Source organism: Pieris napi, chromosome 11, assembly GCF_905475465.1.
Source record: "Pieris napi chromosome 11, ilPieNapi1.2, whole genome shotgun sequence".
In the NCBI taxonomy this organism is placed as follows: Eukaryota; Metazoa; Arthropoda; class Insecta; order Lepidoptera; family Pieridae; genus Pieris; species Pieris napi.
The window spans coordinates 9,304,620-9,331,034 of NC_062244.1; the positions used below are offsets into that span (position 1 = coordinate 9,304,620).

At 35.8% G+C, this 26,415-nt stretch overlaps 3 protein-coding genes across 13 annotated transcripts in view; 2 read left to right on the plus strand and 1 right to left on the minus strand.

The window, feature by feature from the left end:
- The window catches only part of LOC125053671 (dystrophin, isoforms A/C/F/G/H-like), a 358,079-nt gene that overhangs the window by 151,005 nt on the left and 180,659 nt on the right, over nucleotides 1–26,415 (minus strand). The gene's annotated exons all lie outside the window — the stretch shown is intronic.
- LOC125053675 (spidroin-1-like) lies at nucleotides 8,070–14,015 on the plus strand. Its single transcript, XM_047655171.1, has 11 exons — nucleotides 8,070–8,190; nucleotides 8,760–8,843; nucleotides 9,090–9,215; nucleotides 9,492–9,512; nucleotides 10,920–10,967; nucleotides 11,054–11,509; nucleotides 11,585–11,623; nucleotides 11,723–11,848; nucleotides 12,050–12,076; nucleotides 12,146–13,659; nucleotides 13,876–14,015. The coding sequence occupies exons 1-10, from the start codon at nucleotides 8,136–8,138 to the stop codon at nucleotides 13,639–13,641; spliced, it is 2,478 nt and encodes an 825-aa protein (XP_047511127.1). The 5' UTR covers nucleotides 8,070–8,135; the 3' UTR covers nucleotides 13,642–13,659; nucleotides 13,876–14,015.
- LOC125053673 lies at nucleotides 14,269–25,869 on the plus strand. Of its 4 annotated transcripts, none has more exons than XM_047655167.1 (26): nucleotides 14,269–14,440; nucleotides 14,516–15,122; nucleotides 15,191–15,265; nucleotides 15,340–15,411; nucleotides 15,497–15,570; nucleotides 15,674–15,727; nucleotides 15,826–16,038; nucleotides 16,224–16,361; nucleotides 16,623–16,649; nucleotides 16,727–16,759; nucleotides 17,129–17,269; nucleotides 17,375–18,130; nucleotides 18,211–18,270; nucleotides 18,897–19,034; nucleotides 19,148–19,168; nucleotides 19,460–19,507; nucleotides 19,572–19,595; nucleotides 19,673–19,699; nucleotides 19,889–20,017; nucleotides 20,924–20,935; nucleotides 21,006–21,038; nucleotides 21,613–21,729; nucleotides 22,221–22,856; nucleotides 23,696–23,752; nucleotides 25,167–25,299; nucleotides 25,755–25,869. In XM_047655167.1, the coding sequence occupies exons 1-25, from the start codon at nucleotides 14,344–14,346 to the stop codon at nucleotides 25,286–25,288; spliced, it is 3,711 nt and encodes a 1,236-aa protein (XP_047511123.1). In that variant the 5' UTR covers nucleotides 14,269–14,343; the 3' UTR covers nucleotides 25,289–25,299; nucleotides 25,755–25,869. The 4 variants fall into 4 exon arrangements, with proteins under 4 accessions (XP_047511123.1, XP_047511124.1, XP_047511125.1 ...); XM_047655168.1 differs by having other exon boundaries at nucleotides 15,826–16,035; XM_047655169.1 differs by lacking the exon at nucleotides 19,572–19,595.

Sequence of the window (26,415 nt, forward strand, 5' to 3'; positions counted from 1 at the left end):
AATTTATCATAGCTAAATCATACTTGCAACTTGATTTACAGAATTACAAGTACCGAGTATGCGGTGATCCTAACAGGTCTTGGAACACTCAACGGAAGTCTCGCAGGAATTCTACTCTAGATGGAGTTAACTTATATTTAGCGTTTTAAAGTGTCGTGTTTTTGATACGAAAAGAGATGTCACAAGTATATTTAAGGTTACTTAGGTTGAATCCGCAAACCAACTGGCATAAAAGTTTATCTGACCTATTTGACAATAGCGGTACAATTCAAAAGTGTATTGAATTTGAGATACAGGGGTTATACTTAGCCGCGAATCTGAATTGTAATCTTTGTGAATCTCTAGCCCAATGTCATTACGAACTTGCGACTTACATAATTTAAAAACCCTTAAGGTTTTGCCCTCAAATCAAGTGTTCCTTCTTCAATATCAGCCTTATAGGAAAGGCGTCAACTTCTAGAGATTATGTTTCTATACAACTTAATAATAAATTCGATTGTACTTTAATACTCTTCCGGCAAAGGGTAGATATACCTACTGCTCGCAGTTCCTCCTATATACGTTTCTTATATCTATTATATGAAAGTCAAAATAACTTTATTCATAAAGGTACACAAGTACACTTATGAACGTCAGAAAATAAGTTAAATTGATTCTAAATTTACATTTATCGTAAGTCAAGGAGCAAGAGCGGGCAAGAAATATACTAGACATATTCAATTCTTTCGAAACTATTTCAAGAATGATATCCTAAAAACATACTGGCTTCAGATTCACACACAAACACACATCCACACCCTACACACATTCTCTCTGTATGTATTATTGTTTAGTCCAGTGTTTCCCAGGAAAATTAATTGGAATTTGATTTCAGTTTTTAAAACATATATGTTTTAAAAAATTACTTACTGTTTTTCTTTCGTCCTAGTAATGTCCTTATAATACCTATCATTTAAGTCTCTTAAGCTTTCTTTAACAAAATATTAGCATTTAATATTATATAGAATAAATCAGTGGCGCTACAACCTCTTTAGGTCTTGGCCTCAGATTTCTGAATCTGTTCTGTCAAGTAGGTGATCAGCCTCCAGTGCCTGACACACGCCGTCGACTTTTTGGGTCTAAGACATCTCGGTTTCCTCACGATGCTTTCCTTCACCGTTCTAGCAAATGTTAAATGCGCACATAGAAAGAAAGTCGATTGGTGTACAGCCGGGGAATGAACCTACGACCTCAGGGATGAGAGTCGCACGCTGAAGCCACTAGGCCAACACTGCTCTATTTAATATAATATAGTATACTACATATTCATGTCAGATCTTAATAATATCTACTATTTAAACTTTCCTAATTAACACATCAGAAAATAAGTTAAATTGATTCTAAATTTACATTTATCGTAAGTCAAGGAGCAAGAGCGGGCAAGAAATATACTAGACATATTCAATTCTTTCGAAACTATTTCAAGAATGATATCCTAAAAACATACTGGCTTCAGATTCACACACAAACACACATCCACACCCTACACACATTCTCTCTGTATGTATTATTGTTTAGTCCAGTGTTTCCCAGGAAAATTAATTGGAATTTGATTTCAGTTTTTAAAACATATATGTTTTAAAAAATTACTTACTGTTTTTCTTTCGTCCTAGTAATGTCCTTATAATACCTATCATTTAAGTCTCTTAAGCTTTCTTTAACAAAATATTAGCATTTAATATTATATAGAATAAATCAGTGGCGCTACAACCTCTTTAGGTCTTGGCCTCAGATTTCTGAATCTGTTCTGTCAAGTAGGTGATCAGCCTCCAGTGCCTGACACACGCCGTCGACTTTTTGGGTCTAAGACATCTCGGTTTCCTCACGATGCTTTCCTTCACCGTTCTAGCAAATGTTAAATGCGCACATAGAAAGAAAGTCGATTGGTGTACAGCCGGGGAATGAACCTACGACCTCAGGGATGAGAGTCGCACGCTGAAGCCACTAGGCCAACACTGCTCTATTTAATATAATATAGTATACTACATATTCATGTCAGATCTTAATAATATCTACTATTTAAACTTTCCTAATTAACACATCTAGTCTCAGACATATTTAGTGCACAAAGTTCTGAGAGCTCTCTAGAGAGGTACAGGTGCATTTGATTGCAGAAGTTCAATTACAAATGGTTAATTATCAGTTCTGTATTTTAAGACTATTGTCATATAATTGATAAATTAAGTGTACAGTACGTATAATTTGTAAAATACTATATAATATATAATAATTTATCTCCTATAAATACTAAAACGAAAATGTAAAAACGTATCATGTCATATATCTCGTTTTGGAATAGAATGATGCCCAATCACGATCAAACGAAACGCACTGTTTCATAGTTTTACATTCTGACTTGATAGTATTATATAACTAACTCGCGTTCATTGCAAAAATACATATCTAATAAACCTACACCATATACCTTCTATAGGAGCAACGAGAGAGAATAAACTTCTATAGATAAAAGAGCGAAAGTTAAATGAATTTTAATAATTTTAAAGTATCTATTTTTGACAGCGGGAAAAAGGGCAGGAGCCTAATCTGATGTTAAGTGACACCCATGGATACTATACCAGAAGGTTCGAAAGTGCGTTGCCGGACTTTTAGTAATTGGTACGCTCTTTTCTTGAAAGACCCTAAGTTGAAATATTTAGCACATAGCTGGTTCCACATAGTGGTTTTGCGAGGCAAAAATTGCCTTAAATAACGCTCAGTTCTGGAAAGACGGACGCCGAGCCCGGTTACAGTAACAAATTTCGGATGTTCTATTAAATAAATAATACGGGTGGCATTTCGTATTCTGCCTCGACGTCCAATGATGATGCTTATTATGATTTACTATATTCTAATTATGCTGTTATGAAGCTTTCGCATAATAAGACAATTTTTTGTTATTAATAAAACCGCTATGTTATATAATAACGGCTGATATTAGACTGTACTGTAGTTATCAAATTTGTTCCCAGGAGAGGACGTGAAGCTCGTTCCAGCAATTACAGTAACAAATTTCGGATGTTCTATTAAATAAATAATACGGGTGGCATTTCGTATTCTGCCTCGACGTCCAATGATGATGCTTATTATGATTTACTATATTCTAATTATGCTGTTATGAAGCTTTCGCATAATAAGACAATTTTTTGTTATTAATAAAACCGCTATGTTATATAATAACGGCTGATATTAGACTGTACTGTAGTTATCAAATTTGTTCCCAGGAGAGGACGTGAAGCTCGTTCCAGCAATTACAGTAACAAATTTCGGATGTTCTATTAAATAAATAATACGGGTGGCATTTCGTATTCTGCCTCGACGTCCAATGATGATGCTTATTATGATTTACTATATTCTAATTATGCTGTTATGAAGCTTTCGCATAATAAGACAATTTTTTGTTATTAATAAAACCGCTATGTTATATAATAACGGCTGATATTAGACTGTACTGTAGTTATCAAATTTGTTCCCAGGAGAGGACGTGAAGCTCGTTCCAGCAATTACAGTAACAAATTTCGGATGTTCTATTAAATAAATAATACGGGTGGCATTTCGTATTCTGCCTCGACGTCCAATGATGATGCTTATTATGATTTACTATACTCTAATTATGCTGTTATGAAGCTTTCGCATAATAAGACAATTTTTTGTTATTAATAAAACCGCTATGTTATATAATAACGGCTGATATTAGACTGTACTGTAGTTATCAAATTTGTTCCCAGGAGAGGACGTGAAGCTCGTTCCAGCAATTACAGTAACAAATTTCGGATGTTCTATTAAATAAATAATACGGGTGGCATTTCGTATTCTGCCTCGACGTCCAATGATGATGCTTATTATGATTTACTATATTCTAATTATGCTGTTATGAAGCTTTCGCATAATAAGACAATTTTTTGTTATTAATAAAACCGCTATGTTATATAATAACGGCTGATATTAGACTGTACTGTAGTTATCAAATTTGTTCCCAGGAGAGGACGTGAAGCTCGTTCCAGCAATTACAGTAACAAATTTCGGATGTTCTATTAAATAAATAATACGGGTGGCATTTCGTATTCTGCCTCGACGTCCAATGATGATGCTTATTATGATTTACTATATTCTAATTATGCTGTTATGAAGCTTTCGCATAATAAGACAATTTTTTGTTATTAATAAAACCGCTATGTTATATAATAACGGCTGATATTAGACTGTACTGTAGTTATCAAATTTGTTCCCAGGAGAGGACGTGAAGCTCGTTCCAGCAATTACAGTAACAAATTTCGGATGTTCTATTAAATAAATAATACGGGTGGCATTTCGTATTCTGCCTCGACGTCCAATGATGATGCTTATTATGATTTACTATATTCTAATTATGCTGTTATGAAGCTTTCGCATAATAAGACAATTTTTTGTTAGTAATAAAACCGCTATGTTATATAATAACGGCTGATATTAGACTGTACTGTAGTTATCAAATTTGTTCCCAGGAGAGGACGTGAAGCTCGTTCCAGCAATTACAGTAACAAATTTCGGATGTTCTATTAAATAAGTACTAAAATGGTTTCTCATACCTTAAAGTTGATATGTTAAAATTGTTGCTAGTGTGTATTTTCGGTTGATTATGAAGCTCTTTAGAGGTATAAAAACACGTCCTATTATTGGTAATTCAATGGAATTCTGTCTAGTGAACAAACCTATGATGTACCAAAGAGATCCAAAATTACCTGTAACAAACAAAATATTATTAGCAAGTTTATTTCCGTGGTGGTACGAAATGAGACTTTTGTATGTTGCATACATATCAACTTTGTAGGAGTTTTATTGTGAATTATCTTGAAAAAAAAATACTGTAAAAGCAAAGGTCCGCTCTATTCCCAATACATAAATGTACGACAGTATGAACTAGTCACTGCGCACATAGAAAGAAAAATCCTGGCTCAAACCACTCGGCTAACACTACTCGTGTACTTTGCCGAGTGGTTTGAGTGGTTACTTATATTATTTAATAATAATAATTTATTGCAAGAATATGGTACAAAAATGTGTCAGGTGGTACAATCATAAGTTCGCATAGTCTGCCACACACAATGGCGCGCAAATTTGTATTTAAAGGAATTTTACATTTTACATTATTAGTCATATGAATTGGTCAGTTTTTATATTATTTGTATTATTATAATATTATTGTACCGACATATCATATCATACGTTATTAAATTTATTGTAAGAAATCTATTCAAAAGATCAGCATTATCCTAGTCTGATAAAAACAGATTTAAAAGGGTTCAGCAATAAATAGTGCACATTCATACATTTACGATGTGAGGATGTGAAGCGTTTATTTCAGCAAACTCCGCTCCAGGCCGCGCCCGCGCCGCCGGTGATTTATCAACGAATACATTTCCTATTTCAAACTGCTTTTTGTCGCTTCTATTGAGCGAACTATCGCGGTTTTAGTGAAAATATATTTGTATCGTTCTAAATTAAACACTACATCTGAATTCAACGCAAAAATGGGTCAACGAATTTTAACCCGCCAACACCGCAATGTATTATAGAACTTGTAAACATAGTTTTAAAACGCTGAAGGACATATTATAGGGATTTACTTTACACATTTTAAAAGTGCAAACTAATTCTCCTGTCCGTAACTGTAGATTTTGGCATACGGCTAGCTTACTTTTGTGTCTCATTCTTCGGCTGAGATAGAAGCGGTCTATATACAACAAAAATAATTTTTACTTCATTATGTTGTCTTAATAGATAACCATGATGTAGGACTCACACACATCTGTTATTTCTGGTCGGTCTTTGTCTTAAAGAACGAACAATGAAACAAATGTAGCATATGCTAACAAAGTAGTTAGCATATGCTACATTTGTAGCCATGTATATTATTTCTAGGAAACATATTTATAATTCAATAAAAATAACTATCTCCTATAATACAAAATAGGGGTTGATCGTAGAGGGGTGAAAATTAGGGGTTGTATGTATTTTTGTATGCTGTATAAAAAAAAAACAAAAAAATGTCTAAGAAGTATAAACAAAATTTTTGGGGTGGACTTATCACTTTGAGTTTTGAAAGATAGATAGTTGCCGATTCTCAGACTTACTAAATATGCATAAAAAATTTCATAAGAATCGGTCGAGCCGTTTCGGAGAAGTATGGGAACGAACACTGTGACACGAGAATATTATATATTAGACATAGTTTTGTGTTAAAAATGATGGTAAAACAATTAAATTAAGCATAATAGAGTAACCATATCTTTATTTGTTTTGAAAGGAAGGAATTTGTTATAACAAAATCACGAGTCGAGCCTGTCGGAATCTCTGGCCGCCATTTTGATTCCGGGCTGACAATCAATCATGGCTTGACATCTCATTCGTTCGGGAGCTTTTGTTTTGTCGAGATTTTTCTCCTGTAATTAAGATGATTCGAACGCAACGAGACGGTTTTAGTGGTGCTGTTTTTGTATTTCCTCTTGTGCCGAGAATCAATTACAAGGTTTAATAGATGCTTCCTATTGTACTTTCGCTAGTATCGTACAGTCAAAAGAACATACTATTACTTAGCACAATTATATTTTGTGCTAATAGAAGCTGTCGTTTTTCGTGTCAAACAGCAACAAAGGGTCAACTCGTAAAAAATTGTTAATCGTGATATAAGAAATGATAACAAATAGGCTTGTTAATCAGTCATACAACCAGAAACTTCATTTCTATTCAAATATGTTGTATGATATCTTTTTAATCAATATATCCTAGCATCCGTAATCTCTAGCCATTAATTTATTCAATCACTATAACATATTCTTACATAAACGTGTACTGTTCTTATGTTTTTGGTCCAGGAATTCAAACTTTTCAAAGTGTGGCACGTGCGTTACTGGGTCGCACTTCCGGTCGCGGGTAGAGCCTGCTTCCGGTAGCGGCGAGACGCCATTGTTTGCCCTTTGTTTGCGATTTTACTAAGAATTTACGTCTTTTAAATATTTGAAACTTAAAGGGTAAATTCATTCTTTTAGGTTCATTCTGTTATGACAAATTTACTAACCAAAATCATCATAATTATGTGACAGGTTGTGGAAATATTGGATAGGTTGTATCTATATGGTAGCGCACCAACACATCGATCTTGAGCCAACTCTGCATACGGACTCGACTATCTACCATATGCCGCCAACGAATTATATCGTATTTCAGCCATACTATGCGCAGAGGTGATGAAAACTTGGCGAAACTGATCGTGGTTGGTAACACAGAAGGAAAAAGATCTCGTGGCCGTTCACCAACCAGATAGACCGATCAAGTCAAAGATTCATCATCCTTAAAACTATACACTGTTAAGAGGCGCTGCACAAACCGGTGGAAACAGATTGTTCGCTCAAGGTGTTTTCTTGCTGACCACGATCCTCTGACATGAGCAACAAATTAAGAGAATTGGGTTTGTGCAGCATTATGCAAAGACATATAGTAGTGTTTTGGATTAAATATGCCGGTTTCCTTTCGCCATACAATCAACTGCAAATTGCGCATATAGGAAGAAAAATCTTTAATTACGCCCGAAGTTAGGGTCAATTTCCCTTTTGAGTAGAGGTCGGTCTGTCCCTTGAGAATGTTACGATTTACCAATTTCTTCTTCTATTACTTAAATTTGAGTAGCATTTATTAGTTTTATTTATTTTACATTCAAGAACAAAGATCATGTTACTTATGAAGAGCGTAGATAACTTTCCGTTACTATGGAGTCACACTCTATCAACGCCTGTCCTCACATGTACCAACGGCCAATTACAAAAACATCCACACAATACTAGCATCAATACCGTACTCCTGAAACAATTTAATCGGTTGGCCCGATTTGCACATAAAACAAAAAGTTATAAATCAATAAAAAATTTAATTCGCGCACCGTATACGAATTTATTCCGTCACGGCTTATTTAATATTGGAAAATAATATTAATAAGTAAATTGATTGTGTCTACCTATCAACGCGTAAAGAGATTGGGTTTAAATAGAGATGTTTGAAACAGTCAGGTATCTTCTGTGGGTGGTCCTAGCACCGCTCACTTGACCAGAGCTCGAGTTAGCGCCATGTGGACCGTCAGGGCTTTTGTCGTGCTGTGCTTAGTTGCTTCGGTCTTCAGTGGTAATAAAATTTTATACATTTTAAAAGCTTTTTGAAATTTCAATGGCTTAACTGATTTACGAACTTATGTATTACCAGCGGCCTTTCCCGGCTTCAGATGGCTGGACATTTTTAATTTTTAATATTTTGGAAATAAATTTATTCTATGTCACTCATATAATATAACATTCTAATGATAGAATGATTTTTTAAGCAATTTTTGTGTTTATTCGCGGCAAAAATACAAATCTTGCCTTTTATATTATTGTTAAGATAAACATTTTTGATTAATTAATGAAAGAAATAATTATCGTCGCACTGTAAGTGAAACCAATGTTGATAGCATCAGGTTTAAAAGCATAATCGTATTTAGATACAGTTTATAATATTAAGGACGGCAGTTGTTATCAAGATTCCTAGCTAATGTGTTGCCCACAATAGAAAGAAAATTGTATCAAATGAAATAATTATTGAAATCGAGAGCCTTTAAAAAAAATTATCAATCTAAAAATTATTATTATTTTTTACTGTTTAGATTTCTTTAAAGCTCTTTAGGCGAGTGAATAGTAATGTGTATATTTGTGTGACAGACGAACGAAGCGCCTTCGCTAACGCGCAGGCATCGGCGCTCGCGCAGGCCAGCGCTGGTGGCTTCGGTGGCTTGGACAAAATATGTAAGTAATTGTATCAAACTCGCAATTCATTTAAATGATAATGACTTCATGTAGAAATTTCTTCTTAAACAAGCCATAAGCGTACTTGTACACAGATTAAGACGTCATCAATTTTGTTATATAAGAAAAAAAGATTTTTAAAGTCGGTTCTGTTGTTTGATTGTTGTTGAAAAACAAACAATGATACAAAATTTAGATTACAGTTAATTAATTTACATTACATTGAAATTTAATTACTATTCACAGGGACAAAATGCCTTTACGAGGGTCAGATGTACTACGACTACAACCTCGGTGGGGGTTGTTTGGTGTGCGCCTGCTTCCTTACCAACGGATACCTCTCGCCCAAGTGTCGCTCGTGTAACGGATGTGGTATGTATCATTGAAAAATGTAAAATGCAATTACATTACACTGTACAGATGCAATTTAAATTACGATTTGTTTATTTGTAATCACAAAAACCTATGGAACGGTGGAATATATTGAGGAGAATTTTTAGTACAAATAGTGCTGCTCTGTTATAACTTTTAAATTATTAACATCTATATATATGCATTATTTTTTTAAATTAAATTTTTTATCAGCTTCTTAAAATAAATTCGATATGTATAATATTTTATATTTGACATTATAATTTTATTTTTCAGGATACGAACCCCCCCAACCCGGTGAGTGGATATATCATAGTTATCATTCTAGTAGGCAAAACTTGTAAGTTGCAGTTAGTTAAAACTTAAAGTTCATCGTAGTAGAGAGGCTGATTAAACTTAAATTATACAAAAACAACAGACGAAACAAATGAAATCACACAACAACAATATAATTTGATTCTTTCACAGATTTCAGGTAAAATATCTGTATTATTCAAATTAATTAATAATTTGTAACTTAATATTGTATGTTATAAAAATATATTAATCCTGAAATAGTAACGTAAGATATATCATACCTTACTATTTCTGGATCACATAAAAACTAAGGTCTTGTTATTTCTAAAAGTACTGCTACAAGGTTGTTGCAATTAACACTTATTTAAAATATCGAGCAGTCTTTTTTCAATATAACATTGTTAAATAATAAAAAAGGGTCGGGGATAGTACACAGCCTTATGGGAGCCCAGTGTTCACGTGTTTAAGGTCGGAACATGCTCCGTTGATGACAAATGACAATCTTGATGCTACGATCAGCGAGAAAGAAAAATCCAGTTGCATAACTTTTTCGGAAAGCCCATACGATGAAAGCTTCGAGAGAAGTGCTCTGTGCCACAACCGATTTTTTTCTTAATCTGATGTATAAAAGCGGTTTTTCAATACTTAGGGACGATTCCGAGCGTGTACAGGTAACGGAAAAGGCGCGTTAAGACAGAGACAATTCAGGAGCTCAAATACACCCAAAAGGTCGGCCTTCTCCTTCACGGTGTGGAACAGCGAGTGCAGTAGTGGAATAGAGGGCTGACAAAAATTTCCCAGGACTGAGCTTTGGCGAGAGACCAGAAGGCTCGAGTCCCCGAAGGAAGGTCCAATCTTTCGCCAAATCTGAATATATGCCCTGACTTTTCCGTAGCGATTTCCCGTTGAAGGACCTTGCTAGTTATATGCTTTTTTATGTTCACTGGTATTGGCATCACGAGTCGTCACTGCTTCTGGCCATCCTTTAAAGAAGCCGCTTCCGATGCGAGGCCGTATTAGAAGAACGTTTAATGTTTAACGCCCGCGCCAAACAAGTTAATGTTTAAAAGGGTGCCTACGTTGGTTTTCTCCGTTTGCCCTGAGATCGATTAATATTTAACCTATGTTCGTCATAGAGTGCAGAATTAAGAGAAGGTGAAGAACGCCCAGAGGGGGATTGCCCACGGCGAGAAATATAATGTCTTACAATATGTTTAGTTTGTTGCTAGGGCAATTTTTCTGTTTTATGTAATTGCCTTTATATCATTTACTAAGTGATATGTCTATATTTTTCTTTTTTCTAATAGCCCATCCCCGGGCCGTGGAAAAAACTAGCTAGATTGAAAGAGAGATGGAGAATTTTATTAGTCATAATCTATTTATGTTATTTATGTTCTATTATTACAGAACCGAGCCCAGTTCCGATAATCCCACCAAATCCACCAATCAACCCATGTAAGTATTTATTTGTTTCATAAAGATAAGGTAACTTATAGCATTTTTGCTATACCAAATATATTGCGCGTGTGATTTATTTTCAGGCCCGCCACCAATTGTCATTCCGGGACCACCAAGGCCATACCCTGTGCCTGTACCAGTTCCCGGAAAACCAATCATCATTCGCGTACCAGTACCAGTACCATCCCCACCTATCTACGTGCCGGGACCACCCAGACCTTATCCTGTACCAAAACCTGTGCCCGTACCATACCCAGTTAACCGACCCTACCCAGTTCCTTCCCCACCAAGAATCATCACTGTACCTGTACCCGTTCCTCGTCCTTATCCAGTACCAGGACCAGAAAGGGACATTCCCATACCAGTGCCTGTACCTTCTCCACCTGTGCGTATTCCGGTTCCAGTTCCAGGACCTGTTAGGCCCATACCTTTCCCTGTACCATCCCCTCCAGTACCTATACCAGTTCCTGTAGAGGTTGACAGATACATTACAGTGCCAGGCAAAGACCGATTAGTCCCTGTTCCCTTACCAATCACTCGTAAGTTCTTTATCATTTTTAATATTTTAGTCGTATATTATTTTAGATAGTAGATAATTTGAATATTTTTTTCAGATAACAAGTACTACCCAGTTCCCATTGTCGTCTATGTCGGTATGTTTCTAAGGCATTGGTTTTCTCAATTATAAATTAAGATAAAATATAATAATTCGACCATAAAATTTCTTAATAACATACTTGATTTTTTTAAAGCTCCCTTGTGCCGAGGACACGCCCCATTTGTACCATTCCGAGTTCCTGGAGATGTCTGCCAAATTCATACTTGCAAGATTAAATACAACTATGTATACCTAGATACTCAAAAAGATCCGGACTGTGGTAAGTATTATCACACAAGTACAATCCACTTCAGATACATTTTCACTATATCTTCTCAAATCTATATCCCCTCAAAAAGCTGCTACGATGAATTTTTCTGATAAATACTTGTAATGTTTCAAAATGTAGGCTATTAATAATTATAAATGGAAATTATTTGTGGTTTTACCGTATTGCTGAATTACTTATTATCTTTTTCAGACAACAACCCATATCAACCAATCGGACGTAAGTTTTATACATTTGTGTAGTCTTAATTATTTTATTGAAAAGTTATTAATATTCATTGTTTTTTAGCGTTTCTCGGAGGTTCTTCCGCATCAGCTATCGCTAACGCCAACGCTAACGCTAACTCTTGGGGAGGCTCAAGCGCTCAAGCAGATGCAGAAGCCAACGCCAATGCATTATCCGGAGATTGGGGTAGCTTGGGTGGACTCGGTGGTAGTGCGAACGCTGATGCCAGTGCCGAAGCCAATGCTAATGCTTATGGTGGTTTAGACGGTCTAGGTTTCTCGAGCGCACAAGCAAATGCTCAAGCTAACGCTAACGCTAACGCAGGTGGTTTGATAGGCAGTTTAGGAGGGTTGGGAGGTTTAGGAGGGTTGGGAGGTTTAGGAGGGTTAGGAGGCTTAGGAGGCTTAGGAGGACTAGATTTCGACACGATACGTGGTGGTTTGTCAAATGCTCAAGCTAACGCCCAAGCTAATGCCCAAGCTAACGCTAATGCCCAAAGTTGGGGAGGTGGATATTCAAGTGCCGAAGCTAACGCTGAAGCCAATGCCAATGCTAATGCTAATGCATATGGCGGAGCATTAGGTGGACTAGGTGGTTTAGGTAGTAGTTTTGCCAATGCTCAAGCTAACGCCGAAGCTAATGCTAATGCTTTCAGCGGAGGTTGGGGAGGACTAGGAGGTTTAGGTAATAGTTTTGCCAATGCTCAAGCTAACGCCGAAGCTAATGCTAATGCTATCAGCGGAGGTTGGGGAGGACTAGGAGGTTTAGGTAATAGTTTTGCCAATGCTCAAGCTAACGCCGAAGCTAATGCTAATGCTATCAGTGGAGGTTGGGGAGGACTAGGAGGTTTACGTAATAGTTTTACCAATGCTCAAGCTAACGCCGAAGCTAATGCTAATGCTATCAGTGGAGGTTGGGGAGGACTAGGAGGTTTAGGTAATAGTTTTGCCAATGCTCAAGCTAACGCCGAAGCTAATGCTAATGCTTTCAGCGGAGGTTGGGGAGGACTAGGAGGTGGATATTCTAGTGCCCAAGCTAACGCAGAAGCTAATGCTAATGCTAATGCATATGGCGGAGCATTAGGTGGGCTGGGAGGTTTAGGTGGACTAGGAGGATTCGGTAATAGTTATGCCAATGCTCAAGCTAACGCTGACGCTAATGCCAATGCTTATCGTGGTGGATTAGGAGGTTTGTCTAGTAGTTTAGCTAACGCCCAAGCTAACGCCCAAGCTAATGCCGAAGCTAATGCATTCAGTGGAGGCTATGGAGGACTTGGTGGAAGTTGGGCAAACGCCGAAGCTAATGCCAATGCTAATGCTAACGCTAACGCTAACGCAGCCGGTTTGTTAGGTGGTTTAAGAGGGTTAGGCGGTTTAGGAGGATTAGGAGGTTTAGGAGGGTTAGGAGGCTGGGGTGGTGCCAATGCTCATGCCAACGCTGAAGCCTTAGCAAACGCTAACGCTGGTGGATACGGTGGTGCCTGGTCTGATGCCTCTGCGTCAGCTTTGGCGCTTGCCAACGCCGGAGCATGGGGCAAAACTGCACCAACAGAAGAATGAGAAGTTTTCAAAAATAAGGTAATACCTATATTATGAATAAATTAATAAAGACGTCACAAAAAGTTATTCTTGATGATATTTTATAAAATAATTTGTTACAAATCACTGAAATTTGAATATGTATTTGTTGTTTTTGTAATAGAGTAAATAAATTTTGATTAATATTCATCTAACATTTTTTTTAACAAGCTTGATAGTGAATGAAAATAATATAATATTTCTTTTTTGTTCTAGATACAAAAGATTCTAGTGATCTCCAATTACTGACCCTGCACGAACATGGATAATGATATACTTTTAGTTTATTGAGCATAATAAAAAAGGACAAATTGTACGCTCCATACTCAAAAATAATAAAGTGGGATGAAATTTAATTTGTGTTTAATTCTTCCGTAAAAGTTTTTAATTAAATTGAATACTGTTTTTGCGCCATAAACTGAAATACTTTATGAATGTCGATTTGATAAGTAATAGCCGACTAGAACAAATTATTTTGATGGAACAAATTAGCAACACATCCATTCCTAATGTACACTTCAATTTCATATGTATTACCTATAAATCAATATGACTGACGATTTTCACGGAGAATTATGATGTATTTATAATGAGCTACCTGATTGTAATAAGCGCAGTCGAACTAACTATTTGAAATATAAGCAACAACATTGAGGGGCGGCGAGGAACAGTTTTGGTTTAAGAATGCGGGGAGGCGTTATTGGAAGTATTAGCTTCCTTGCCTTCCTGTTGTTCCATTACACGAATGGTCAAGATATTTTATTAAACTCGCAAACACAGGGTGAGTGAAATGATAATCTGTACAAAATCATAATTTAAAATATTTTAATACTAAAACATTATTATTTATATGTAGATTTAAAAGAAGATTTAAGTGAAGTCAAAGCATCGAATGAAGATGTTACATTGAAAAGTACAGAAAGTGATTTTCAAAATAATATTTCTGATAGTAATAATAACGACTCAAGTACAAAATCACAAGATGATTTAAAACCCGAGAGTCGAATTTCAGCTGACACTGACCAAGGATTGATTTCTTCTCTAGAAGTAACTGAAAACAAAGAAGAGGAGAATTTTAGCAATAAACAACTAAAATCTGCACAAGATGAAGAAAATGATATAAAAGCGGAGGAAAAATCTGGTTACAGTTCAGCGATTGCAACATCAAGCAATTCATTTGGTTATAGCAACAGCTTTGCTAAAGCAACTTCTTTAGCATCAGGCGGATACGGTGGAACCGTTTCACCATATCAAACTCATTTGCCGAACTCAGCTTCTAGCTCGGCTCAGGCATATAGTAATGGCAATGCTCAAGCTATAGCGTCATCCCATGGCAACTCCTACTATAGATCAACACAAGGTTTTGCTCCGCTAGGTCCATCCTTGGGACCAGGATCTTTTACCTGGGAGGATACTAATGCGCAGTCTACAGGCTATGATAGATGGAATCCATTGGTGTCAAGGTGATTATATTAGGTGCCAAATAGATCTTTTCTTAAATTCACATTTACAACGTAGTTCTTTTGTGCAGTTATTTTCCAGACGTAAGTTATGCATCAGGAATGGGACAAGCGCAATCAGATTACGGGAGCCCCTACGGATTCGAGTAAGTTTCTTAGCTAACTTTAATTCTTAATCGTTATTATTGACATTTATTAATATACTACGAATAATGTTTAGTTTTTATAAACCAGATTTTGGTTATGCATCGGCAACAGCTGATACGAGTGGATGGGGTCCGTATGGTCCAGGGTGAGTAATATAAGTATGCTAAGGGATTACGTTATACATTGTTCTTAGAAATGACAGTATCACTATAACTTTTGAATATCACTAGGACATATCCCGATCAAAGCTACACAGGAGAAGCGCAGGCTCAATCATCCTTTTCGGTAGGGTATTATGAACCAGGTAGGCAGTGGTATATTTAAATAATTAAAAAGAACTTTGTATCCAATACGATACGTAATACAATATCAATAATAAGTATTATTTATTTATTTGTAAAAAACAGGACGAGCAAGGCAATTTTTACCTCAGGAATACATAATTCCTCATTCAACATCCGGTAAGCAATTTTATATTAAATGTATTTTGTATATACTTAAATCAATAACGATCTTATTATGGTATTATACTAACTGTTAAACTATATTTTGCTTCTAGGACAAGAAATTGTATGTATGCGAGCGGGTGATTTATACAGCATACTAACAATTGACAATAGATGTTTGATATGTACGTGTAGTGAAGTCCTAGGGCAATTGGCGCCTGTATGTGCCGGCTGTGACTCCTGTTTCGCAGTACCATTGCCGGAACCGGAACCGGTACCGGAACCGTTACCGGTGCCAATACCGGAGCCGGCGCCTGAGCCACAGCGTTAGTAAATTTATAATAAATTTGCTTAAATTTTTTAAAACTTACACGAAATAAAATATCTTTACAACAAAATCTATGATGTAATATTCCTATTCAATAGAATATCAAATAAGAAACATTTTGTACTTAATATTCTCTTTCGATGTCAATATGATAAAATTCTATACATATGTACCTTATTTCAGTGTCATGCTCACCCCTACCAGAAGACACGCCTTTCGAGAATCCATTGAATCCGTGCCAAATATGTATTTGCGCTCATGTATTCAATGCGATCGGACAGCCCGACATACAGATCGACTGTCAGGAGAATCCAGAATGCCGTAAGACTATTTTGAATTCATTTAGGTGGTTATTATACAAATTGAAACTCACCACTTATAACTATACACTATAAACTTTAAATGCACACAATTACACACAAATCATTACAAAGTATAACTTGTTTTGAATAAATACTATAAAACAGTTTAACATGGGACAAAGCCATGAAACACTTATTTTTTTGTTCTCGGATATACTATTTACATAGACTCGAAAATTAATGAATTTCATCAGCTCAGATACAAATCTCTCTGTTACAGGATTGCCGAATGATATCCCTCAGATACGTAAGTGATTACGCAGATTTATTCAAATATACCGGAATAAAATCAATGATATTTCTTATTCATCAATTCTTTTACAGCGCCCATACCTGAACCACCAGTACCGGTTCCTAGTGAGTTTTTATTATTTAGTAACTTATTACAGTCAACAGTTTCTATTAATTTTCAATTAATATTTATAAAGTCTATGGTATATCTTAAGACTAATTGTATTTACGATTATAATGAAAGTACCCCGCAGGAAAAATATCAACCCTACTTTATTCCTCGATTCACTACGACTGATTTTGTACGCGGAAAATATTATGAGACATTTAACTTTTCATTTAGATAAGAATAAAGCTGTTATTAAAAATCGTAAAAAATATACGTAGTGTTACAAAAAACGCATATCTAAGTAGCTATTCTCAAAAGGGAAATTGCTGCAACATATATTTAAATTCGAGATCAAAGACTTATAAGAATTTTAATAAAATTTTCAGTGCCCCTTTGCGAGAAGTTCCCATCCGAAATACTTTTCCCTCATCCAACAGAAAGTTGCAAAATTTGCAAGTGTGTCGTCGAGATATTGTCATTCGGTATACCCGAGCAACGGATTTTATGTATGCCAATCCCTGAATGCGGTAAGAATGTAATATTTAATATTTCTTTAATAATTAATACCTATATTGTAATCAATTACTCGTTCGTTTACGTAATATCGTAATTTGAATATTTTAATTTTTTAGAACAATCCTGGCCGGAACCAGAACCTTGGCCAATACAAGAGATCTGGCCACCAGGTCCTGAACCGTACCCCATTATTGAGCCAGTACCTAACATACCAGAACCATGGCCAATTCCAGAGATACTGCCTCCTGCACCTGAACCCTGGCCTATCATTGAACCTTTACCACCAGCACCAGAAATATGGCCTGTTCCAGAACCCTTACCTCCTCCTCCTAGACCGTGGCCTATTATTGAGCCAGAACCAGTGCCTATTATTGAGATAGAACCAGTGCCTATTATTGAGACAGAACCATGGCCAATTCCAGAGACACTGCCACCTGCACCTGAACCCTGGCCTATCATTGAACCTTTACCACCAGCGCCAGAACCATGGCCTGTTCTAGAACCTTTACGTCCTCCCCCTGGACCGTGGCCTATTATTGAGCCAGACCCATGGCCAACTCCAGATACACCGCCACCTGAATCCTGGCAAGTCATCGAACCTTTACCACCAATGCCAGAACCAGTTCCCGAACCTTGGTATCCACCTGAACCAGTTGAACCATGGCCCGTTATTGAGCCAATACCAGAACCATGGCCCACTCCCGAATACCTGCCATGGCCACCCTCAGAACCTGAAATATGGCCTGTTCCTGAGCCCTTACCTCCAGCTCCAGAGCCTTGGCCGATTCCAGAACAATATCCGCCAGCTCCCGAACCTTGGCCAATTCAACCGTTGCCAGAACCTGTACCACCAGAACCAGAACCACAACCATGTAAGCACCAATCAGCTTTAAAATATGTTTACTTGTATTTTTCACAATGAGTTGTGCATCAAAATATTTTGAATTTTTAGTACCTTGGCCACCTGTGGTACCTGATGCTCCACTCAGTCCTCTACCTGGTCCACCACCTCGTAAGTAACATTTTATTCTCATTAAAAGTTTGCAATATCTATTACAATTCACCGAAAATATATTTCTGTTGTATAAAATAATAATAATGTATAAAATAATAAAATCAATGTATGTCAAAGAGGTTTAGAGCGAAGCATGTTGAACATAAAGAGAATAGACAAAATAAGACACACAAAGATAAGAGCCGTCACTAAAGTTACAAACGCTTTAACTTTTGCCCGAGAACTGAAATGGCATTGGGCTGGCCATGTAGCAAGAATGTCTAGCAGAAAGTGGACCAAACGAGTTACCCAATGGAAAGGACCACCAGGCAAGAGGCGGAAGGGGAGACCCTTAGACCGCTGGGAAGATGATCTGAAAAGATCAGCTGGCAAAAACTGGCACTCCATAGCACAGGACCGACAACAATGGGCATCTTTGGAGGAGGCCTTTACCCAAACCGGGGTTCCTATTAAATAAATAATATAAATATATATTACTAACATAATTTAAGCTAACCTACTAACAAAATCAATATTTTTGGTTACTTTAATATAACAACTACCAACTATTGTAAAACAGGAAATAAAAAGGCTTATTATTATTATATTTCGGTTGAAAAATTAAACCCTTTTTCCTATTCTAGATCAGTCATGTCGACCTTATCCGCCGAACATGCCATTCCAACATCCATGGGATGAATGCAGAGTTTGTGTGTGCAGTGAGTTCCATGCGATCGGTATCACCAACATTGAAGTTAACTGTTACACGAAACCATCGTGCTGTAAGTAATACTATTACAATAACATTCTAGCAAGTATCTTCATTCATACTCATAGTTAAGTCCACACATACGTGTACATAAAATAAAGTCATTAAAGTCCGTTCTCTTTCCAGGCATTGAACTACCATTCCCAGGTTTGTGTGAAATTTGAATATTTTTACAAAATGTTACAGTATTTAGTTTAACTTAATTTTACTTGAGTATACTTACAGCTAAATTGGTCTGAATAGTAAAACACTACATACAATAATGATTTCACAAACATTTAACGATGAACATACACCATCTACTACAATGAATTAATTGGTTTCGATTTTTATTATATTAGCTTAGAAAATTTTAGACTATCATAAATCTCTAACTTACATTTATTTATAGGCTCTATTTATGAGTAATTGTTTATTTTGTGACATGTTTTGTTCCAGAACCATATCCTGAACCATTACCCCTCCCCCCGCCAATTCAGCAAACAAGTATGTAACTAATTAAGATTACTTTATTTCAATACTGTATTTCTAAATTGTATTCTTTTTTCAGTTCCTCCACCTATTCAGTATATTGGTGAGGATGAGAATGAATTTGATAACTTTATACTAACACCAAATGTGTAAAAATTTTCAAGTAGTATTTTTTTTCAGAGCCACAGTTTCCACAAATAATATCAGGTACACAATAAATATTTATACGAATAATGCATTGCATTTAATATTCTTTTTTTTTGGCTGTATGGGCTAACATTTAGTATCTAAGTTGTTCATGACTTTGCCTATATTTTGTGATTCAATAGCCCGTATCACAAATCCTAATATAATATTGCAAAATTCATAAAGCATCTGTGCTTCTTTATCATTCAGATCAGAACTGTCAATATCAAGATATCGGATCCGAATTCCTAAGCCCCGAAGACGTCTGTAAAGTGTGCACCTGTCAAGTATTCGGAAACTACGTAGCTCCGGTCTGTAGACGCTCTAAGAGGCCCGAATGTAAGTAAAACTCTTTTAAAACTTATAAATAGGTATATAATAAACACCTCGTATATAAAAGTTTTACATAAGTGAAGCAGTAAATTCTACAAATTTCGATAGTTGGAAAGCTATTAGACGAATGTGTTACGCGTATCACATAAATTAAATAATTTCCATTGTAATTTGAACGGCTGCGAGACATATCTATGAAACAAAGCGACTCCGTATTTTCTGCGAGTTTTCTAATTTCGTGTCTCGCTTGCTAAATTGCTTTTCTTGTCACCATTCGTCTTTTACTCTATCGCAGATAACCATTTGTTTTAACAAATTTAGATTTTGAGAAACTAATGTTTCATTGTCTAACGACGATAAAAGTTCATAATTGCAATAATTTATTACTGTTGTATTTCCAAATGTATAGTCATCACTAAAAATATTTATTCCAAAACTGACGAATGATGTGAAAACAACAAAAAGTATAAAATAAAAATTTACGACGCATCAGGCGACACGGCCGTCGAAATTGACAAACGGTCGCAAAAAGCCGGCGTAACGGACCCGCCACAGGTGCTGTTAAAGGCGAAAACATGGCGGCGAATATTTGGCAGCGACCCGTCAATAACCGGCTACAGACGCCTTTAGGTAATCATCTGACAAAAGGAGATAAATTACTTGCCCCTTCACATTCGAAGTTAATCGAGAGAATTTTATGATGATTGTGTTCTACACTATCATAACTTTTGTTGGCATTAGATTATAGACCCTTAATTCAACCCAATCGTCGAGGGAAATCAAGAACCAATAACCGTAGCAAATAAAATTCTAACGGTCAATCATTGACCGCGCTAAGTATATTTCGACTATTCGACAACAGTCCTATACCTCAACTCAATCACGATTTCATCTGTATACTTTTGATTTCAGGTGCGGCCACGGGTAAGCTTTCGTTAAATCACAAATTGGATATTTTATTGACACATGTAGCTGATGCTTTTATTTTTTGTAGATCTGAGGCCGTTCAACAACGTGGTGTTTATTGGTGAGAAGGAATTTTATAGCAAATTTTTATTGTAATCGAATTACAACATTGTAGAGCACCTGACGACAACTCTACGGCCCTGAATATATTTTATATCTGCCTTTTAATACATTTAAGAATTGTATTAACGAAAAGCTGTGTAAAAAGGCTTACTATAAAGTTAACGATTATGTAGTTGATAAAAGGGCCTGGGACTAGTGCTAGACATGCTACTTATAATTAATTTGCGATATTTGTTTTAAAATAAGTGTTGTTTGAAGATTTGCTATTTTAAAAGAGTACCGAGAGTTTTTTACGCCGGCTATTTCTCTCGGCCTACACCCTATGTCTTCTTTGCCGATGAGTAAGGATGCCTACAAATTCAAATTTAATAACGTGGAATAAGTGATAGATCTTATAAATAATAATAAACATATTTTTACAAAACGAAGAGGCCTAAATAATAATAATATCGTTAGTCGTGTTACTAATACGGCATTAGATTCAATAATTTACTAAAACATTTGAATGAGGCTTAAACCTATATATAAAGTGGCATTGAACTAACAAACTGAAAAGTAACTTTGTGTTTCAGAGCCAACGTGCCGTTATCGACTTCCGAATCAGCCATACGTCGTGGATTGCAACGTGTGTTTATGTCAACCTGTTTTTAATTACGTCATCGCTCACTGCACCCCACAACCTAACTGCGGTATGTTTTTTTAATCAACTACCGACCTACTTTCCTAAGCTTTCCTAAATTATTTCAGTCAGGTTTTACCTATTTGACAGAATTAATGTGACAATAATAGTTTTAGTTTCAAACAGTATTAAGGCAATTTAAAGACTAATACTTTTAAATGCTTTATTTGGATACGTGAAATACAAACGCGGCATAAATAAAATTCACTCACATAGGTTCATTTTGAATTCAATATAGTGAGCGAAGTCGCGAATAAAATTGAATGTAATATGAACAGCAATATCGCCATAAATTATTGTATTTCGTTGTGCCCGGACTGTAAGATAACTTCGGACTTTCTGATTTTTTGCGAGCGCCTCGAGAATTTAGGAAATTTGGTTTCTCAGTAAAAAGTTTACAATATTTTACATAAACTTTCATGTTACATAAAAAAATTAATTACATTTAACACATTTTTTTGTTCATATATTATAACACAGGATAAAAATTGTAATTTTCAGATAATTTACCACCATTTGCACCGGGTGGAACATTTAACAATGGAGAAGCGTATTTTGATTCATACGGTGATTCCTCTTTCGCTCAAGCATCATCTAATTCCCTTTATAACTCAGCGTCAGCAGAAGCTACCGCCATCGCACATGCTCAGTCAAACGTGAACTCAAATATGGGAGGCAGCTCGGCCTACGCTGAAAGCTTGTCCAATGCAGGCAACAAATACCCTTACGGCACGATTTTTCCCGGTTCGTCAGACATTTCAGCATCCGCCCAAGCTAATTCCATAGCTAATGTGCCTAATATCAATGCGTATCCGTACTATGATGACAATTACTATGCTCAAAGTCAAGCTGCCGAACAAGCGGCGTACTCTCAAGCAATGGCTAGTGCAACGCAGAATTCCTTCAATCAATTTGGCAGTCAAACTTATGGCACAGCAGAAGGTTTAGCTAATAGTCAATATGGTCTGTATGGAGGGTATCCCTACTATAGCGGAATGCCAGACGTAAGTCAAATGCAACAGGGATCTCTGGGGACATCTGAACTTTATCAAGGTCAATACCAATATCCTCAAAATACAGGAATTTATCAAGCGGGTATGTCTGGTTGGGAAAATTCAGTAAGCGAACAAGGCACAAGTAAGTTCTTTATGTAAATCTTAATTTTTAATACCCATTTTGAGTGACATTTTTTTTTAAATTGAACAAATAATTAACGAAAACTCCGATTTCAATAGTTAAGAATGTATTTGACACGTCGCTGTGTAAATTACGCAATGAAACAAAATATTTGCGACACTGTATTAATTTCAATAATTTATCCCCTTCTCGTTAAAGACAAATAGTGTAAATTAACTGCTTTCATTTTGGTTTAAATCTGCAGTAATATTACGGCACAGAAACATTAACACAAGAAAATATACAAACAATTATACACTCAACATAAATTTACAGAAAGTAAACATGGTTAGGTAAAAAGTGACAAATGGTTAGGTATTTGACTAAGAACAGAACTAAAAAATTTGTTGTCTTTGGTAAAGAAGCTACAGGTATGAACTATGCATACGTAGAATATCATTGTTGTTAGTTGGTAAATCGAATGTAACAATTATTTTTATAACTAAATGAAAGCAATATAGTAAAGATAGAATGAACTATGAATCTTAGAATTTAGAATTTCTTATAAATACATATTTCTTTGTATTTTTTTTGTATTCTTTGTATTTGTATAGGTGTAACTGTGCTTTGTGTATGTTTAAATATGTATTCTGTTTTTGGCTTTAGTGTATAGTGTAATTTTTTGAATATTGTTTAGTACTCGTAAGTAGCTGTAGGAATACCGTTAAGCAAATAAAGAAATAAAGAAGTAAAGTGTTAAGTAATCTAATAAAGTTAGGCGATATTAAAAAGCTTTAAATGTTGCTTTTTGTTGCTAAAAATTAAGTTCAACAAGTTCTTAAAGTATTTTAATTGTTTAGGCATGCAGAATTTGCGGCAAATTTCGGCGATTTCCGGTCGGCCGTTAATACGTTCCGGTAGGTCCTGAGAGTTATTTCTTGTTATTCATAACTCGGTAAGTATTATTGATCCTTTACTCCGTAGTAAGAGGACTTTGCCTAAGGGATTACAACTTTCGGGATATTTAAAATATATTAGAATCCGACGATGTCGTCAAAATCCATTTAATCTAACTTTGAATCTCCGCTTTTTTGGCTACAACTTTTAATAGCGGGACTTAACTCAGAAATCCTATAAGTAATGTTGGTAGAAGTATTAATATGGAGTAATATTAGTAAGTATAATAAAAAATATCTAACTGAATGTTTCCGTACTGGAGCCCTATACACACATTGTGTAGGGCAGTGGTCGATTTCAGTAGAAATATCATTTCGATCTGGCACGGAAAGATTTGATTTAAAATACTTATATCTTAATGTCACGCGTCACGTTATGGACTCCTCAACTACTAAACCGATTTCAATCAAATTTGCACACCGTGTGCAGTTTGATCTTACTTAAAAGATAGGATAGCTTACATATATATATACTCATATATAGTTCTACTGTACGTGCGTACGTTCACTGAACTCCTCTTAAACGGCTAGACCGATTTGATGTTTTTTTTGTATGCGTTTGGGTGGAGCCCTGCCATCCAGGGCCATTCCAATCTAAACCATTAGATTCACAAATCAGCCCGGCAGATGGCGCTGCAGTGGGTACTTTCATACTTTGTTTAATATCCTAATCGCTAGAAATATCATGCAGGACAACGTCTGTCGGATCCGCTAGTACATTATAGAAAGAACAAGATTTCGAAATAAATTTTCTGATAATATTAAAATAATAATCAAGCAAGAAAGAAATTGGTAACGCTTATTTAAAAACAATAGCTTAATAGAAAATGTACCGTTATTTTTTAATCAATGTTTACGGCTTCAGAACGGAGCTGATTAAATTTTAATACAAGGGTCATCGAGTTTATTGTATGACTTTTTCAATCTTAAATAACTTCATAGAGGCCTTATTCGATATCACAACACCAAGAAATTCGATTACGTTAGTATATTTACTAAAAACATTATAATTAGTTCATGGTTAATTGCTATTCTAGTTTATAATGTGTTAGTTTAGTTAATGGACGACTCATTGGTGTAGTGGTTAGTACCCCTGACTCCGAATCCATGGGTCCCGGGTTCGGTCCCCGGCTGATACGAACATCGATGTGATGAGCATTTGGTGTTGTGCTTAGGTCTTGGGTGTTTAAATATGTATTAATATGTCTATCTATCTAAAAATATGTATGTATATCTGTTGCCTAGTACTCATAACACAAGCTTCACCAGCTTAGCATGGGACTAGGTCAATTGGTGTGAATAGTTTTATAAAAAAGTTTTTTGGTCATTGACCCTGAACAGTAAGTGGGTGTTTATATTTTTCTTCCTTTTCTAGGCCCAGGCTTGTGCAACTACTCGGGAGACAAGTATCACCACAACTGCCAGGCGTGCTTCTGTTTCCAGGATGGAAATGGAAGCCTGTTTACACTCTGCTTAGGCAGTCCTTGCGCCAAGTAAGAGAGCGGTCAGTGTAATTAATAATTTATTATTTATGAGTAATATTGCTGATATAGTTTCCTATACAGCATCGATAAATGCTAGGGCATTTAGTTTTAAATTCGAAAACAATTTTGATCCAAATCTGTGCATATATTTATAAAGAAAGTAATATACTTTTGACGTTACGTTTTTCAATATGTATGTTTTTTTTTAAATATTTGTCCTGTTCACTGTTTACATGTTTTAATTGCTTTGTTTTGTTCCATTAGTTTTGTCTAAATAACTATATGTCTTATGTATTTTTGCACTTCATGCGCTTGCCTTATCTATTTTTTTCTCACAGTGGTTCCCTAGAAGAGGTCGCTCGAAAGCGATAAGGCCGCCATTACTTTTTAATTATGTCAATTGAATTAAATTTACGCACATGCAATTAAGTGTTAATAAATAAATAAAATAATAAATTAATCTAATAACATTGTTTCAGATGACTCAACGGACCTTAACGGACTAGGATAATATAATTTATGATAAATAATTTTAAGATGGCATGTAGAGACAAAAGCACATTCCTACTTTAATAAATACCTACTAAGCGTAAATATTTTATTTGCATACTGTACTCCACTTCTATATATATTAGAAATTCGAAATATATTAGGACTTGCCTAATATATTTCGCGAAAACCCGTTTACTTTTACATATGTAATAATGGTTGCACTGCAAAGCTTCATGTCAAGATGAAGTATATAAACACATCATGTCCTGTTTCATTGATATTTTTTAACTCACTTTCTGTGCGTGACATGTTTTGGGTCTAAGAGCGGTTACAGAATAGCGTTTTTTACGCGCGTTTAAGCTCGTCTCATAAGCGCATATAAGCAGGTATAGGCGCGTTATGGCACACGCGCAACTCGTACGAGCGTTGACGCGCTTCTAAGCTCGTATATACTCGTACGTATGTACGTACGTAAGTTCGCAGTTCTGGGTAGATTGTATTTAAGTTATCGGTCCTCTGTCTTGATGCAATCATCGATGACACCCAGAAACTGTTTCGTCTTCTCAGTGGATGGCGAAACATGCCAGTTTACGCGCGTCCGGTTTTTGGAAGCGCGTATGCTGAAACAACGGTATACGCGCAGAAAAA